This window comes from Vidua chalybeata, chromosome 5 (genome assembly GCF_026979565.1).
Source record: "Vidua chalybeata isolate OUT-0048 chromosome 5, bVidCha1 merged haplotype, whole genome shotgun sequence".
NCBI lineage: Eukaryota > Metazoa > Chordata > Aves > Passeriformes > Viduidae > Vidua > Vidua chalybeata.
The window spans coordinates 5,428,336-5,447,667 of NC_071534.1; the positions used below are offsets into that span (position 1 = coordinate 5,428,336).

Consider the following 19,332-nt stretch of genomic DNA (forward strand, 5'->3'; position numbering starts at 1 on the left):
CTTAGTTCAACCCTGCTTTTGGACAAAATAGTCAAACAGGCTCTGGAATACCAATCTAAAGCCTCTCTCTCAAGCTGTCCTCTTCCAGCCTGTATTCCTGCTTCCCTTCAACCTTCCCTTCACACGCTCAGCAAAACCAGCCCATTCCAGACCTCCTCATCCTTGGCTCCAGTTATTCACCCTCATTTTCATTTCTAAAAAGCTGTTTTCTCTTTCCCCAGCATAACTTGAGGCCTCCCAAGAAACAGTATTAAGAATAACAGAAGTTGAACTCACTCTGCCATGCCTCAGTGGCCTTTTCCTAACTTAGATATGTAACTGCAGGCACAGCTCTGCTTGGTGCTCATATTGTATTCAGGGCAGAAGGAATATGAAGAATTTAGCTACTAGAGCTCCCACCCCCCCAAAAAAAATGCTGAGAAAGCTTGTATCTTTTTTTTTATCCTTTTTTTTTTTAATCAATTAGGCTAAAAAAGGTGTTTTTTTTTTCCTGACAGTTTTGAAAAATTCAACCTAAAATAGACATCAGACCTAAAAAAAAGTATTTCGGCTAAATTGAGTGGTGTGCCCATTTCTTGCCAGTCTCTAGAGAGCATCCAGAAAAGGACAATAGAGATGGGGAAGGGTCTGGAGCACAAATCTGATGAGAAGAGGCTGAGGGAGCAGTGGGGGCTCAGCCTGGAAAAAACAAAGACTCAAGGGGAACTTATCTCTTGTAACCAGGTGGGGGTCAGGCTCTGCTCCCAGGACAAAGGGACAGGACAAGAGGAAATGGCCTCAAGCTGTGCCAGGGGAGGTTCAGGTTGGACATCAGGAGGAATTTCTCCATGGAAAAGGGAGTCAGGCACTGGCAGGGGGTGCCCAGGGAGGTGGTGGAGTCCCCATCCTTGGAACTGTCCAGGGAATGCCTGGATGTGGCACTCAGTGCTCTGTGTTGGTGAGAAGGTGGGGATCTAGCACAGGTTGAAATTTATAGTCTTGGAAGTCTATGATTCTAAATTTGGCCAGGTTCTCTGGAATTTGGCTAATTTCTATGAAAAAAAATTATTTCAAATTAATTTTAAATCTCTGCCAGCTCCACCTATATTTAATTCCTATATAAATGCCAAATGCTTTCCTTCAAAATGACTATTCATACCTTTTTGATTTTTAGTTTTTCCTCTTCAGCACTGCAAAGCTTGATTTCGAGGTTTGCAACAGCTTGTTGAAGGCAGCTCTTGGGTTCATTTGCTCTCTTTGTCTCAGCATCAGCTGAAGTCTTGTCTTCAATTACATTTGAAGAGGAAACTGGAGTATCTTCTTGAGTCTGGTTCATAGGAGAAAAGGGGAACTGAATCACCTCTCTCAATGCCTCAGGGAAACTCTCCTTAGATTAGTCATTCCATGTTTTCACCCAGTGCACACTGCAATCAGTGGTCACAGAGAGGGAATACAAAGGGTTTGTGCTAAAATAAATATCTCATCCTTAGGCTAGACTAAGAGACTAAAAGTAATCCAGACATCTCTAAACATTTAGTGACTGCTGTTTCAGTAAACTGTGGAAGTACAGAAAACAGGTGAAACACTGATGGTAAGCCCACAGTTTCAGAAAAGAACACAAATAAATTTGTTTAAGATGTTTAAAACATTTTGCGGTACACATAACAAAATTCAAAGCTTTATTTCTCCCCTTTAACATAAATAAAGGAAGGGACAAAAACTTTTTTTCCACCACAAAAGAACTCCAAGGAAAAAAACTGGTACATTAATTCAGCTGCCACTTTTTCAACAATCTGAAAGCCAAGCATGCTTGAGATATGGGTGGTGAAAGGAACATCTCAGTGTCTTTATTAAAGAGAGGTTTGACTGATCTAGCATCTTTTATTCCAAACATACATTTAGATAATGCATTGACTTTCCCATAAATATCTCTCAAATTATTCAAATAAAGTAACAAACAAAACCAGCTGAGATCTTGACTGTACATGAATATATAAGATACAGCAGACAAAACAGAGAGAAAACTGCAGTTTCTGCCCTGAATTCTCCCCTAAGAAGCAAAGAGAAGCCATAGGTGCCAATTCCATTTCTGAGTACTACTCAAGAGTCTGGCACCACCAAAAACTGTGAGCATGGAACCTGTAACAGGGAAGGACTTTTTTACCTGAAACCTCAAGAGGCTCTGGAGATAGAATTATAAAAGAATACAGTTCTACTAACACCACCCTCTAATAGGTATATTTTATTTTAGTTTTCTGCCCACCATTTTCCTTTTGTTTACTCCTTAGTGCAAAGTCATCTCCATTTCAAAATAATGTTAAAGGACCTGCTCTCAACTCCCTTCAGCAGGACTTGCTAATAAAGTTTTTTAATTTGTACAATTTCCTGCATTACAGAGAATTTATAGAATGATAGGTCTCAATAGCTGAACAGAACAAGATGAGAAAAACTGAAACATGGACTACAGCTAGAATTTGCACACACACTTAGTCTGAGTAACAGAATGTATTTTTTATTTTTCTGTAAGATTACCTAAATAAATGACTTTATAGTTTAAAAAAAAAACAAACCCGAAGCCTTAGTGTTCTGGAATCACCCAAATGCTCTTTCCAGAGAACACAAAAGCTAAAATTGCTGGCCTAGCTCAAACAAGAAAGGTTGACAGTTATTCACTGTTAGCCAAAATTTAAAAAGGGGGTATCTGTGGTGGCTGAAGAAAATCACTTTTTGATCATGCTTACAGTAAAAGAAATTTACTTATCAAAACGTTGTCAAAGAGCCAGACGAAGAGCCTTCAATACAGAAAATTACCCTGGCTGGCATCAGTTAAAAAAGAAAACAAACACTCCTCCTTCTCAAGGAATAAAACCCCATAACTTTTGGATTTATAAATTTCTTTGATATCATTTGCATTTGGGCACATCTCTTCTTCACTTTTTATAGGCTTTCCCCAGAACATCAGCCTGGGAACAAACATAAAATGGTAACTTATTAATTAATTAATTCACAATTTGTGCCACAGTCTTTCTGGAAGTGTGAATGTACAGATGCCCCTCAAAGAAAAAAGGAAAAGGCTCAGTTAAACCAAAAACTGTATTCTGTGGATTCTGCTTAAATAGCTCTAAAGAAATGTATTTAAATGGTCAGAAAATGAAAATCTGACTTAGTCATTTCACCATGAGCAGCCTTAAGACTTGATGAGTCAACCTGAAGAAGAAAAAACCAAGGAAGTGCTGAAAACAGGAGGGTTGACAAATAGCCCAAAACACTGATTGCTTCACAGTGAGGCAAGAGCCTTTTCTAATTGATGTACTACCCCACATCCTGAAACAAGGAAGTTTACAGTGAATTAACATGTTCAAATGGGGGTCACTGCAATTAATGGTAGTAAAAAAAGCAGAAGGGTAAATTGTCTCATCTGCAGTAGCTCTTGTGCTCTTGTGATTCTGATAGAATTCTTATGATAATCTCCAGGCAGAAAGGCTTTTTCCTTCCTTGCTCACCTAGTTTTTTAGTTAAAAACGAAACATTCTCACACCCCAGAAAGAAACAAAGCTCAGTTCTCAGCAGCACTGCAACCAACTGAGATATTAAGAACCCACAACTAGACCACCAAAACAAAAAAAAGGCAAAAGTAAAATTTAACCCTGCCCTAAAATTAGGTAAAGATTAAACATTAATTCTTCAATCATAGAATGGTTTGGATTGGAAGGGACCTTGAAGATGAAGATCATCTTGTTCCAATGCCCTGGCATGGGCAGGGATGGGATGCCTTTCATTACACCAAGTTGCTCAGAGCCCCATCCTAAAAACCTAGTCCTCAAACACTTGAGAAAACATACAAGCCTGACAAGCTTTAGCAGTAGCCAGTTTTTTTGAGAGAACCTTCCTGCTGATATTTCCTTCATGTATGCCCAGCACCATCAGCATGCCCTTAACTTTTAACAACTCCAATACAGTTCTCTCTCTTGCAGTTCAGATCAAAGTAGTAGTATGGTTTCTATCAGTTACAGGTTTCATAAACAATCTAAAAATCATTTTACTTCAAAGCCTGCATCACAGAAATCCAAGGACCTTTTGCCCTTAAAAAGCATTTCAACCTAAATGCGCACAGAAAAGATGCAACACTGATATTTAAAATATTGAGTTCTTGCACTGAAGATCAAAAATTTACCTGTTCTTCAGGAACAGCTGGATTTATCACACTTTTGCCTGTTTGAGTAACTGTTGCCACATTCTTACTTGATAAAATGAAAGAGTCAGAAGGAAGCAGGCAGGAAGAAGGCACAGAGTGCTCCAGGAGAACGTCAGGAGATCTATGGACTTCAGGTACTAGAAACAGAAAACACACACAATATGAAGAAACACCTAAAAATTAGTTCTGTTTCTGGAGTCCATGCCTAGTAAAACCCATCACAAGTCTAGTCATACCAATGTAAGCTTATGTACCTCTTATAATTCAATTGCACTGAAAAGTAATTCCACTCAAAGTGCCTCTGTTTGTCACTAGTATCAACTTAAGGACAGTCAAAATCATAGTCACAATAAATTGAGACTTTTAATTTACACTGAGGTTTTATAAGACAACAGCTCTCAACAGGATGAGTTTAACTCTGTCTCTTTTGATTCACACAGCCTTAGAGCCTCAACATGGTCTTTAATCAGTTTCAGTCAATGGGAAAACTATACTTATAATTTCCCAAGTTTTATACATTTTTAAGTTAAAAAAAATCCACAACTGTCTTAGAAGCCACATACAAACAGCTTGCCAAAACACACAATAAAAAAACTTCATATTTTTTAAGAGATAAAAAGACAACAAAGTAGATAACTCTATAGCTAATAAAATTGCAGTGGAATCAACTCTGGACTGAGAGCTCTTCTATACCAAATTACAGTTATGCCATAAAAACCTTCAACAGTGGATCAGCATTACCAACCCATCACAACAGAAAATCTTGGTTTTAAAAAAGACATTAACTAAACAAACTAAATAAAAAGAAAGAAAAAGAGAAAGTTTTGCACACATTTTTAATTTAACAGCAAAGTCCTGCAAACTTTGACCCGGTCAGCTCCAGGTGTGTCTTTACCATAGGCAAAAAGAGCACATCCAATTGTTTCAGAAAAAGCCGCTCCCATTATTGTTACAACTCTGGCAACATGTAAAAGATGCCAATAGCCTGGAGCACGGCTCAGCCTCTGGATATCCCTGTTTAATACTGCACAAGTACTCAGCACAAACCAGAGTGCATAACTGGCCTCAAGGCATTCAAAAGGACACAGTAATCCTTGAGCCCAGCACTCTCTGTCCCATCTTCTTCAGCTGCCAGTTCTAGGATTCAGGTATAACACGGAGGAACATGCAAACCGCATCGAATGAAAAGAAGAAAGAAATAGACCATGAGAAAAGTATCAGTAGGGTAACTGCAATGATAGTAGATCTGGATGTGGCCAAAAAAATAGGAAAAAAAAAAAAAAAAACCAAAAAAAACCCCACAGCTCAGCAGAAGATGGATACTTGGCTAAAAAGCCTAGAGGAGAGTATTTCAGCAACCAGGAACCAGTCTAGGTAACTGCATTTTAATAGTTAACTCTTCTCCAGAACTGGAAACGGGACTTTTTGGCTTTCTTTTAAGTACCTTAAGATGAAACCCCATCCCATTCCAAATGTCTCCTTTCAAAGGCAGCTTCCTAAAGCAATTACCTACTCTGTTAGTTCAAGTGGCAGTGAAGTGTCATAGAAAATGATCTTTTTGTATCTAAACAAACCTTAAAGTCTCAGCTATGCTATCACTTAATGACCTGAGTCTCAGTTTTAAATCAATTTCCATCTGATGAAAAAACAGCTAAAATGTACCAGCGATTTCTGACCAAGCAGGCAAGTGGTTCTCTTACTAAAACTGTCAACTCACATGGAAAAAATGACCATGATCCTTGTGATGAGAGTGTTCAACCTTTGGTGAGGATTACCATAGCACAGGCATAGTTCACATTTAAATAGTTTATCACAAAAGTAAATGCAGCCATGGAGACTGGGCACATAGGAGGAATGTAGACTTGCTGAGATGAGAGCTTTAGATATTCACATATTTTGGGGTGTCCAATCCTAGAGATAAAACTCCATCTTTCAGGTAGTAGAGTTTTATGTGAAATCTGCTACAATCAACTGGAGCTTTCAGTAGTTCTAATTATAGTAATGAATGCCTTGTATCTTGAAGGGAAGAAAAAAACAAACCAGAAACAAAATCCCCACTCCTTAAGCTGTCAAAATGAAACCTAGGAAATGAGGAGCAACCACTGGTGAGCACTTCTGAACATTTTGGTTTAAAATTTTCAACTAAACACATGACCTTGCAGAAAACAAGAAAAGATGGCAACTTTCCAAGGTATCATTCAAACATCTTTTTTTACAAAACCTTCTTTTCACTTTTCAGCAATGCTAAAAGCTTCGTAAATTAGACATTCCTAGAACTACATGTGGTATGTCTGTCATTCAAGCTCTCTTAATTCATTCCTCTTGTGTACATACTGGTGAAATTGCATTTAATTCAGCTCAAAATTCGCTTATAAGGAGAACTCCTGAATCATTCCTGCTTACCATGCCTTATTTACCATAATGGAACGGTTTCACAACCTCTGAAACAAAGACTTGCCTCTGTTGGAACTACCTGACCTGACTCCAACAGGCTAAGTCTGATGAATTTTCAAATAAATTTATTTTTCAATGATCAGAGCTGCAGCACTGTAAAGAAAAGAAGCATTCACTCAATTACAGGTATATCAAAAGTCATACACCTGAAAAGGCTGAAATAAGATGCAGATATAAGTTATTGCCAGAATTGTACTTAAAAAGTATCTAATAATTTCTGAAGACCAGGCTTCCCAATATTAAGAATATTCTGTCATAAGTTTGTATGTAAGAACTGCCAGAACCATGCAGTTTGTTAATAGCAACAGAGATCAGGGACAGCCTGCAATCTGCAAGGAAAATTCCATGTCTTTATGCTGGTAATGAAGCTTAAACAATTATTAAAATTCCCTGGGGGATCAGAAATTCTGAAAACAAAACCAAGTGGATGAACATGAACTGTTAAATCAACATTCCATGGAGTCTTATCCTTCATACTGAGTTTCAGAATGAAGACATCAAATATCAAATGTACCATATGGGTAATATTTACTAATTGGATGTTACTTATATCTAGCAATTAAGAAGTCATATGACAGCAGGGATCTGAGCAAAAGATCATATAATAATTATTTGACATATTTTTGTAGAATGTTGCAAACTACTTATAGCACAGTTCCCCTACATGTAGGTTTCAGCTGTTAAAAATTTAAAAAAAACCCAGAAACAAAATTAAATTTCCTTCCTCAACTCCCCTTTCTTGATATTACACTTCAAGGAAACTCAGTTATACACTGAAAACTTTATTCCTGAACATTTTCACTGAAAGTAACATTCAGGTAGAAAGTTTGAATTTAAAACTGGTTTTGTGACCACAGTGGGAAAAACCACTCTGATGCACTCTCAAGATGATTTCTGGTAACTTACAGCACAAAGCTCTTCCCCACATTTTATTCCTTTAAAGCCAAACTATTCTAGAAGAGAAGTAATTTCATCTACTATCCTAACATTTTAAATCTACAGCCACGTGGTCCATACCACCAAAAGAACAGTAAGAAGCCCAAGACCAATTTCAAGGGCAAAATTGCAATGAAGTCACCACTGAGGCCTTAGAAATAATTTCTGAATTCTGCCTGCACACTGAAAAATACAGCCACAGGCTTCAGTGTTTTATTTCATAACTTCCAAACAGCAGATATGTAGGAAATTCATAAGATGAGTAACTCCTCCTCTGGAAAGTCTATCAAATCTTGGATATATCACTCCCCAAATTTATCAAAATCCCCTCAATAGCACCATAATACATCTGAAATTTTCAACAAGCCTTACTAAGAAATTAAGATAGGAACATCTTCATATATAGATACCATTGGGCAGACAATTCAGTTATTTCTGTTACTAAAAACAACCATCTACAAGGCAAAGCCCAAGAAGCACTTGGCCAATACTATTAAAACCTTGCCTATGGTAATAAACTACTTTATTCACAGCAATATTTGCATGAAAAAAGTCACGTAAAGATTTTACAGTAACAAAATATCCAGAATACAGGAGTTTTCTTTTAATTTTGAAATGCTTAAAATATCTGGGTATAACTTATCCTATTCGGTATCACTTAAAATCATACAAAAAACTTCTGTGTTATGTACAAATAATTTCAATTCTACACACCTTACAGGATTTCAATTGGACTTCACTGACAGACACTGCACAGCTATACTGGATTTCATTTATTAAACACATTAAAACATGCTACTGAATTTAAGCAGTAATTTTAAATATCAGTCAAAATTACAAGATGAATAATAAAGTTATTTGGAAAAATACTGTTTCTGTAGTATTTGTTTTCCTCTGTTTCAATTACAAACAAAACTAATTATTCTGTAATAGATGAAAGCCAGAAATAAATTGATAAAAAACATTTTAAGAACATGATTTATAGAGAGCTCGTGTTAAGAAAAATCCCTGCCTTATTCTTCATAAGTTATTTTGCATAACAATACAATGTGGGTTGTTGGTCATTTTTTCCTGATGCTGCAAAAGTGCTGTTTTGTTTTGTGAAAAGAGTGAAATATAGACCATAACAAAATCAGTAACACCTCCATAATATTTTAGTTCTACTGATAATACACATTTATCAATAAACTTTCATCAATCCAGACAGGTACCATGCACTTGTATAAATTAATAAAACAGTTCCCTAATGTTTCTGCTTCTGCTTGAGATAAAGAATATGTAATATATTTTTCAACTATATAAATGGCTTAAGTAAAAATTATCATTCTCAGCCCCCCCCTTCCCCAAAGCAAGTAAAAGACTTCATCACAATCCTATTTTTAACTTTTTCTGTTTTCTCACAATTTGCAACAGATCTTCCACACTCAATAGAAAAGAATATCCTTTGAATGAAGAAGTTCTGATCCTTTTCTACTGTATAAACTGAATTTCTCTTCCATTCCTCAATAAAGTTTACCTTCGAGAAGCGCAGCTTCCCAAAATAATTGCTCAGGAACGTTCTTATGCTCAAGTTTTGACTGGTGGCTATTTTTTTATTGTGCATTCTTTTATTGTATACACCCTTTTAAGCCCTGATTTTTACAGTGAATACATAAGGACAGGAATGGAATACTAAAAATTTTTACAGTGATTCTGTTAATACCTGTAGGAAATGTTGCCCAAGCAATAGCAGGAGATGTGGTCTGCTTTTCACCATTTCCAAACTCATAACTCTCTGCTGCCTGGAAACAAGAAGAAACCATTACATATTTTACAAAATGCTATAAATGTCCATAAAATAGTTGAAAATTGTTAAATTTCAAAGCAAAGTTATCCAAACAGCATACCTCAAATCCTCCAAAGTCATCATCATCCATCTTTCAGCAGGCACTAGAACACAAAAGAAATCTTAATTTTACAACATTTTCATAACCTCATCCCCTGCTTGCTCAGAAATAAGCATTCAGTCCTTCCCTCCAGTCTCATCTCCACAGTCTACCTGAAGTCTCCATCATTTCTATGTCCTAAAACAGATCAAGGGGCCTAAATAAGAACTTTTTCACACAGAGGATGCAAGGCCAAGAACTGCAAGATCTCACTTAAGTGCTTTTTATTGATTGAGTTAAATGCAAAAATATTGGGTGTTTTACAACAGAATTTGAATAACTTCAGGGGAAAAAGTAAGTGCTGCCCATGAACATAGTCCAACATCTTTTAAAAGTAAAAATGCAGGAAAATCTTCCTCATAGAGGAAAATAGGAAGATGTTACCCAAAAGTTATATTGAAAGATTTCAGGTATAGCAAACAGGTCCCCAGTATCTCAACAAATGGTACAACAACCATCAAATAATCTAGTCTGGATATATATATATATAAAATAAACAAATAAATACATTAATATGTCTAGGAAATAGTATTTCTGACCACCAGATTCCAAAATGAAGGGTTATCTTAACTCATAAGGAAAACAATCCATCTTAAAGCAGTTGTGAACTACCATGGACCTTGTGTAGTTTTGTGTTTATGATTTAAAGCATAAAAAATATTTTCCATTGTTAAGTTGCTTTTCCAAATCAGCACTGTGATTAAATCCAAAAAGATTTCCTGCTTTTCCCATATCTTCTTAGCTGTCTGGCAACATCAGAACAAACTGCAGCTTGGTAAAAGACTGTGGTGAATTTCTGGAAATTTTTCTACCACCACAGAGGTCCGTCCCTAGGTTTCATGGAGGGACTGATTAAGATTTTACAAACTGATCAGCATTTTTGACTTGTAGCCCTGAATTCTGTGGCATTTGGATGTATTTATAGTTAAACAGCAGTTCCTTTTTAAAAAAAAGCAGGCTAAGTTACTCAGCTAATGAAACTAACTCAAGATATACAAAGCTGTTGAAAGAAAGATATTATGTATTAACAAAATATATATTGTAATTCTGTATTGTATACTGTAATTCTGATAGGTAAATGAAGGATGATCCAAAAAACCTTTATGGTCGTTATAAGATGTTAGAATGTTTATAAAGCTAATTGACTTTGGTTAAAACAGTCTATAGGCTGGATAAACTTCCATTACTGCAGAAAAGATGGAAAGGGACTGTTTATAAGAGAGTAGGTTCAGATTGGATGTCAGGAAGAAATTCTTCCCTGTGAGGGTGGGGAGGTCCTGGCACAGAGAAGCTGTGGCTGCCTCATCTCTGGAAGTGTCCAAGGACAGGTTGGATGGGGCTTGAAGCAACCTGTTCTGGTGGAAGGTGCCCCTGCCATGGACTGGGTGATATTTAAGGTCCCTTCCAACCCAAACCACTCTGTGATTCAATGATAAATCATTGCTATCACAGTGTAAGTAAAATATTTGTCTAAATTGAAGTGTTGCTCAATAGCCTCATGTGGAATACAAATTAAGTATCTTTTTAGGGAGTACGAGGGGTTTTGTTGGCTTTGCTTCTGTTGGGTTTTGTGCTGGTTCATTTTCCAAGAGAGAAAGAAGGTAGTTGGGTATTTTTCCAATCTGTGTTAAGGTTAATTGGTCAAACATTCATGCAGTCTATCAACATTGAGAGCTTTAATATACAGCTCAAGAATGCAGCATGTGTGTTCACAAATGATGGATGGAGATTGTGTGGACAGCACAGGACTGCAGATGGAGACAGCACAAACTGAGAATGTTGCTGTATTCATGCCACATTCTGGAAAAAAACACCCAAACCAGACTGGTGATTGACACAATCACTACACAACCCAGTATTCAGGCAGCAGGCAGAGCAGCCAGCTGGAGAAAGTGAGCCTTTAGAAAGGCAAACAGGTATTTTATCCATTTTATCTGTGATACATTCTGTATCACATCAACAGGTCTTACAGGCTCTACACAAAGTTCTTTCAAAGCAGATTTTCTCCACAAAGTGCATGAGACATTATTCCCATCATCTCAGGAACTGCTTATGTCTCAACCAGGGAAAGTACGTTCAGCACTGTATTTCAAAAACACAAACTGGAACAAGTTCAGAGGAGTTCAACAAGAATTAAAGCAATTTTGGAAAGGCTTGCTAAGATGGACAGTCTCTAAAAAAAATAAAAGGCAAACAAAAACAGAAAATATGTAAAATCATATTCTAAGAAGTGATTAACTACTTTGATTTCTCTTCAAATACAACACTGACCTGAGGCAGTAAAGACAGAGGCCCTGTAAGGAAAACATGTGAGGATTTCCATTTCTCCTTCAAGAACATTTATAGGAAACTATGCATAAATATAACAGAACTTTTGATAGAGAAAAAGAATGTAGGGCAGAAGAAAAACTGGAGAGCAACCTGTTATTGAATCCATCATCTCTTTTACTGCATTTCATATACAGTTTTTTAAGCCTGGTAACAATCCTAGGACTATTCTGACCTAAGATTACCTTTTCCCCACAAATTTTAAACACAGACATTTTGTGGCTGTAACAGCATGATTAATTTATGAATTATTCCACATATCACTCCACTGAAATAAAAGATAAACAAACCCCAAGCAAGTCTCTGTAGTACCAATCATGTTTTCACACCTAGATGCTAATCCTCCAATTTCCAGTTCTTCAGAGATCCCACAGGAATTCCAGGCCAAGTGATTCTCCCCCAGATGTGAGAATTCTAGGTTTGTTTGCTCTTTGGTTTGTATAATATATATTCATACATGTATATGCACCTCTGTTTCAAAATGAAATCCTGGTTTGTTTCCATGCTTTGATTGCTGTGGACAAAAAAAAAAAAATCTAAAAATACCAGAAACTGGCAAACTCAACGTGTATCATAAATATGCAGGCAGTAGATTAGGATAGAAAGCATTAAATAAATACTGAGGGATGCTGATATAAGGCACTTCAAAAACTCAAAGGCTGAGGTTCTCTTCAAAGAGTGTTGGTGCAAGAGTTCTTACTAGGCAATGCATTTCCCAAAATATGATCTCTTGCATAAAAGGGAGCCTTCTGCAGGGAAAAGGGCCACATCAATGTTATAGGAAATGTTTAGAAAAAAAAATAGGAGACATTCATAGTCCTCAAAGTACATGTGCATTTAGCTCTAAAAATGTATTAATAACTCATTATAAATTTAACTGATAACAATGCTGAAAATATGACCAAATGCAAAATTTCTCAATTCTATCCCTTATTCTCATGATGGAAATGCATTTCTGGTACAAATAAACAACAGAAGTAGCCTAACATCTCTCCTTAGAACTGCAACAAATCTGGAAGAAAGTTCTTTTAATCAACCATCTATTCCAAAATGAGGAATCAGACTTTTCTTTCCTTACAGGGTAGGAACATTTTTTGTGGCACCGGAATAGGAAAGAATACATTAAATGCTGACAATCTTCAGGATTTGAAAAATAACAGAAAAAGACAAAACAACCCACACAGTCTTAACCATGACTAAATGTGGTCTCTTGAAATATGCCTGATACTGGAATTAAGTAACTGTAAAATTGGGCAACAAGAAGTCAACCTCAAAATTACAGAGTCATAGAAATTATGGTTGGAAAAGACACAGTAGGTCATCCAGTCCAGGTCATTTCCAAAACATTGCAGTTCTCAGACAGTCATGTCCTAAAAGGACAGCTTGAGAAGCTCTCCAGTCACACGCTGTGAAAAGAAGGAAACTTTCCATGGACAACGAATATGCAAGCCACTGAATTTTGAGAAGGTTTTATCAACAAGTTTGAATCCACCAAATGGAACAGTAAATTCAGACCAGCAGGTCATCCAACCCAAGCTCCTTTTCAAAGCACGGTCAACACTGCATTTCAGAGGAGGTTGCTCAAGACTTTCTCCTGCGTGGCTGGTGAGGCTGCATGATGAATTTATTCAGATTGATGTGCATACCTGAGAAGCTCACAAGCTTTCCTGTGCCAAATGCAGTCACCAAAGCCTGGCCAGCAGCTTAAAAGAGGTCATGAGAACTTTGTGAAATGTGCTTACCTGACAGACACACCAAAAGCGTGTTTTTATACATAGGAAAATCAAAAGCCATTCACAAGAAATAAGGCAGGAAAATGTAAGCTGGGAAAAAAAAAAAGCCCCTCTTTCCCATTCCAACAGTTAGGGGGAGAAAGAACATTGTAATCCCACCAGAAATCCTGGTATTCTTCATATCCAAAAGGCAAAAGTGGTGGAAAGACCAAATGGTGAATGAGGAAGAATTCCTCATTCACATCCATCTCGGGTTAGTGAGAATTCAAATCAATCAAGTCTTGATAATATAAATTTGTCTAGATAATAGAGATTACCTATACATGATTCTGCCAGGTAAAATCAAGTGATTTCGGTATAATCTGGCCTGTAAGTTTGAGTTTCAGGCCAAATTTTGTACATTTTAATGGAACAACTGACAGAATATACTACTTTTTGTTTCATAAGAATGGTGTGTGTGGAGCTGCCTGAGGGTGGGGCTGCTGTATTTGTATTTCTGGCAAACCCCAGGGTATCTCCCTATCTATGACAACCTATCAGCTTTACTTTCATTCTTATGTTTTATAAATGCCTCATCCAATGTGTTCAGTCCAAGACAGGCTTAGTAGCTGTCCCTTGACTGGACATAACATAGACCACAGCATTTGAAGAATAAATCTTTGGTCAAATCTGCAGGTTCCAAAAAGTCTACTCAGGATAAGTATGAGGCGTTAAACAAAAAAAAAAGAAAACTTAAAAACCCCAATAAAACAAAACTAAAAAGGCATAATTTAGAAAGCATGTGCAGTGGCAATACATTTGTGATAAACAGCAGAGCAGATGATAAATTTCTGTATCACCAAGATCTAACTATCTCATATGCATTTTTCCCCATGGCTCTTTCACCAAAACTCCAAGTACCACTTACAAATTTTAAAATTCAGGAACAAACTTCCTTCTTTTTAGCTGATACAGGCTTTCCTCCTAATCTATACCAATTACTGCTGCAGGATAAGCATTTGCCATCTTAAAAACTTAAAATAGCTACTAAGCCATTAATTGAAAAAAATTAATTACAGAATACACATATCCCAATGGATACCTAGCTCAAGAAAGACCATAATATGAAGGCAAAGCATAATGGAAACTAAAATACATTTAGAGCATTTGTAAAATTTCCTACAGGAGAAAAACCACCCTAACAATTCTGCATGCTGTGTGTCCTACCCCATCATAAGACAGTGAAAAGCAGGCAGGCAACACCAAAACACCAGTGTTCTCCATCACCTTCCAGTGTGGATCCTATCACAAAAAAGGGACATGTAGGAAACCTGCCCTGCCAGGAAGCAGAGTGCTGGTCACCTCCCAGAGTGAAAGGAACAGTGACAGGGCTGCTAGCACCTTCATTTTAACAGGGGACAGGGGGCCTGCCCACCCACACAGTGAATTAAGATACTTCAAGGTTATGGGAAAAAAAAAGACAACACAGAACATGTCAAAGCAATTTTTCCCTGGGAACTGAGGCTGGTTCATTTAACCTGGAACAAAAGAGGCTCAGGGGAATATTATCAGTCCTTACCACTCCCTTACAGGAAGGTGCAGCCAGGTGAGGGTCAGGCTCTTCTCCAATGTACAAAGTGATAGGAGCAGAGGAGATGGCCTCAAGTTGTGCCGGGGGGGGTCTGGATTGGATATTAGGGAAAATTTCTTCACCAAAAACGTCAAGCATTGGAACAGGCTGCCCAGGGCTGTGCTTAAATCACAGTCCCTGGAGGTATTTAAAAGATGTGTAGATGTGGCACTTGGGGATGTGGTGCAGGGGTGGACTTGGCAGTGGGAGGTTAATGGTCGGACTCCATGATTCTAAAGGTCTTTTCTAACTTAAATTATTCTCTGATTTCACTTCCAGTACTGACTTAATAAACACTTAGTACGTTAAATAATGTTAAAACTTTTCTAATAGAAAAAAAACAAAAAAAGTCAGCAGTTGCACACCCTCTTATTTTGCAGTAGTAGTTACTTATATTACAATTGATTCCACTCAAATCTATGGTTCTTTTAAGAAAAAATTAAAGCCTGGCCCATTGTAATGAATTTTCTTTCACAGCCCAAATAAAGCAACTCAATATTAAAGTAATCACAATTTAGTTTGCAAAGCCTCTCAGGACAACTCATGCAACCCAACGTGAAAGCAAGGCCAGCTCTGGCACTGCCTAAAGCCACACACAGTCAAGTTCAGAATATCTGCAAGCACTGAGACTTTGGTCTAAGAAGCAGCAGCAGTCAAGCAGTGGAGAAAGCACCCAGAGAATTTTCTTTTCCTATTCACCTTTCTGGTCTACCCATTGATCCATTTATTCTGAGGAGTTTTCAGAAGGTATCAATGCTTAGAGATGAGAACAGCACACTAAGGAATGAGACAATAAAAGTCAAGGATCAATTTACACAAAATGGAATTTATAAAGTAGATGGGAGGGAGGGAAGGAAGGACTCCAGGAGGGAAGGACGGACTTCAGGGAGGAAGGAAGGACTCCAGGGAGAGAGGAAAGGAAGGAAAGGAAGGAAAGGATGGAAAGGACGGAAAGGACGACTTTTTTTACCACTTAGTCCTTTTGTCAGGAGGCCCCTGAAGTGAAAGATCCAGATCCTGCAAAAAGCATGTAAGATTCCATATCCTATGATGTGATATTCCACACCTAGCACCACCAATAATTTTGAAATAAGTCTACTTTCACATGCCAATGTTGCAAGTAACAAAACAGTATTTTACTGGAACCCATAAATTGAACACAGACCTCTAAAAGACAGAGCCAGGCTCTTCTCAGAGCTGCACTGGGATTAGGACAAAACCCTTAGGACAGAAGTTGGAATAGTGAAAAAATTGTGACCAGATATTGGAACAGGCTGCCCACAAACATGTTGGACCAGAGGATAATCACAAGGAATTACCCTGAAGAATTACCCTACCACAAAGAATTATTCCTGAGGATAATCAGAAAGAATTTGACTGGACAGCGCCCTGACCCACCTGTTCTAACCAGATCTGCTTTACACAGTGGTTTGGATTAGAAAACTTCCAAATCCCCCTTCCATGGATGGTCTATGTTTCAATGTATTCAGTTTGACCCAGAACAGTATCATTAAAAGAAAAAGTAAATCCACTTTTGACGTTGTTCTTCAGCTGAACTGCATTCATAACTACCAACATCTGTCCAAGATTGTTTATGACTGGGTTTGCTGATGACAGAAGAACCAATCTCAAGGGAGGAGCACGAAAAGGAAAGAGTAGCCCTAGAATCTTCATTGCTGTGGGAGGAATAAAAGGAGTTAAAGCCACTGAAATGCACCTGAAGGGAGCCCACAGGAAAGACAGAGACAGACTATTGACAAGGGCCTGGAGTGACACTGACAGAGAGGAGGTTTTAGATTGGATAAATTCTTCCCTGTGAGGGTGCTGAGGCCCTGGCACAGGTTTCCCAGAGAAGCTGTGGCTGCCCCATCCCTGGAAGTGTCCAAGGCCAGGCTGGATGGGGCTCCAAGCAACCTGGGATAGTGGAAGTTGTCCTACCCATGGCAGGGGTTGGAAATGAACGAGCTTTGACGTCATTTCCAACCCAAACCATTCTATGATTTTATGTTTCTAAGAAATATTTTCATCATGAGTCCAAAGAATAAATGTCTTACATAAATCTTTGTACCCAACAGAAATGTTTCTTGAAAAAGGCTGAGGTGAACGTTCGGCTTTAAGGAAAAAAATATCCTGACAAGAAAGCAAAACTGCATGGGGATGCTTCTTTGGAAGTAATAAATTACTTTGTTAAATTCATTAATTTATTCAAAACCTTTCCTAGGAATCATTAAATGGTACTATTTGATCATGAAGATTTACAAATAACAACTCTTTTTCTCAAAAAGAAAAGTCTAACGCTTCATAATGAATCAATGGCTCTTTGAGCCAGTTTCAGTAGTCTCAGCCTTTATCTTCCTCTCAGCCTCTGAACAGACATTTGTAATTCAGGGCTTCCCTCTCAAGAGAAAAGTTGATATCAGTTCCAAGAATTTCATGCAACCGGTCACTCCAACAATATGCTTGATTCTTCTACAGCACTGATTTAGAAATGGAATCTTTTTACTTAGAAGCAAATAGAGGGTACAGAAACACCCCCTGTTAAGAGTTTGGGAATGCTAGAACAAACTGTAGCCTTTCTTCTACAGTTCATGTCTGATAAACTTAAGAAATGGAGGTTTAAAAGCAAAAAAAAAAAAAGGGTCACATGTTTCAAATGTGTTCCCACTTAAAGTATTATTGAGCTTCAAGAACTCAGACTGACAACTGAAATTCTCCTGCTTCTCCATGTTACTGTTAATAAGCAGCATTAGCAAATGCAATCAATTCTTTTTACCTGCAAATCACAGTAATACACTTTAACAGAACTTAAAAAGAGGTGTCTGCACAACGGAGAAGCTTTCCAAGAGTAAAAGGCACCAAGTTCTGCCTCAAGCGAACTTTGTCACAGAACAGGTATGTGAAAATAGAAGGTTTGACACAACTTTAGTAACAGTAAGAGCATCACAGCAACACAATTTAATACAACAACATGTCAAACAAAAATCTAGGTCTTTGAATGCGTGCTCATATGGATGTGTGGTAACTTGCACTAATAAATGTCATTAATGTTATGAAAAGAGTGCTCAAGATCTATCACATTAAGAAGGAATATATGCTCTACAGGAAAATAAAAAGTAAAAAAACCCAGCTAAACAAAACCAAACCCAGGGTAATACCAGGTTTTGGCACAATGCACTGCCTAAGAAAATCTGATGCTGAGTGAATCACTTATTCTAAAAACCAACACTCCTTCATGAGAAGGAGAATCTTTAAAGTAAAAAAAAGAAAAAAAAACCCACAAGCTTTAAAAATTCTGTAGATCATCTTGTTAAGCACTTAACAATGAGGTTTTTTTCTCTTAATTAAAAGTAAAATAAGATAGTAAAGGTCTAAATATAAAGGATAATCAGTACACCTGATAGTTAAGTATTATGAAAAAGATACTCTTTAACTTACATACAGACAGTTCACAAAAACTGTGAAATGTCAGCATGTACAGGTTATCATTCTAATCTTATGTTAGAAAAGCTGACATGTGACCATGGATAATTAAAAAAAAAACCCCAAAGAACCAAAAAATCCCACAAAATCAGCAGTACATGGTAAGACAGGATTATACTAAATAAATATATTATTTATGACAGGAATGTACTAAATAGAAATACACAGCATTCTTTTATCATTCCTCTATTTCTCCTAATGGACTAGAAGACTCACTTTTCCATTTAATAAAACAACTCCTCTCAGCTTCCTCCAAACTCTTAAAGTACAGCACCTCTCACAGGGAAAGGTACTCATTTCAGGCAAGAAAAAAGATACTAAGCTATTTCTCTGATATGACATTATGTCTCAGATTTTCAAATCCTTCTGATTTTATATGACTCGGTTGTTGATCTTGAAAAAGAAAACCTTAAATAATGCTAATAATATTCATTTTGCCCCAATCATCTACTAGAAATTCAGATTTTATGTAAGTTTAATGCAAAAACTGAAATACAACACAAGTGGTCATTTAAAAATCCCTTTTAATCCTTTGTTTGCAAGCTCTAGATACACTGTTAGAAGCAGAAAAGGGAGATATTACTCTCCCTCGTACACAGAAAGAATAATGTATAATCATTGCACCTTTTTCTCCCTTTACTAATACTTAAAAAGAAGGCTTGATCACTTTTTGTTCACATATTAAGCAGATTA

At 37.2% G+C, this 19,332-nt stretch overlaps 1 protein-coding gene across 8 annotated transcripts in view; it reads right to left on the reverse strand.

Annotated features, from left to right (window-relative positions):
• Positions 1-19,332, reverse strand: part of CCDC91 (coiled-coil domain containing 91) — a 113,197-nt gene that overhangs the window by 82,126 nt on the left and 11,739 nt on the right. For all 8 annotated transcript variants that reach the window (XM_053943988.1, XM_053943989.1, XM_053943981.1 and 5 more), the window contains exons 2-5: positions 9,451-9,493; positions 9,267-9,345; positions 4,154-4,311; positions 1,139-1,306 (exon numbers count right to left, since the gene is read on the reverse strand). In XM_053943988.1, coding sequence (XP_053799963.1) covers positions 1,139-1,306; positions 4,154-4,311; positions 9,267-9,345; positions 9,451-9,480 — 435 coding nt within the window. In that variant the 5' untranslated portion in view covers positions 9,481-9,493. The remainder of the gene's footprint in view (positions 1-1,138; positions 1,307-4,153; positions 4,312-9,266; positions 9,346-9,450; positions 9,494-19,332) is intronic.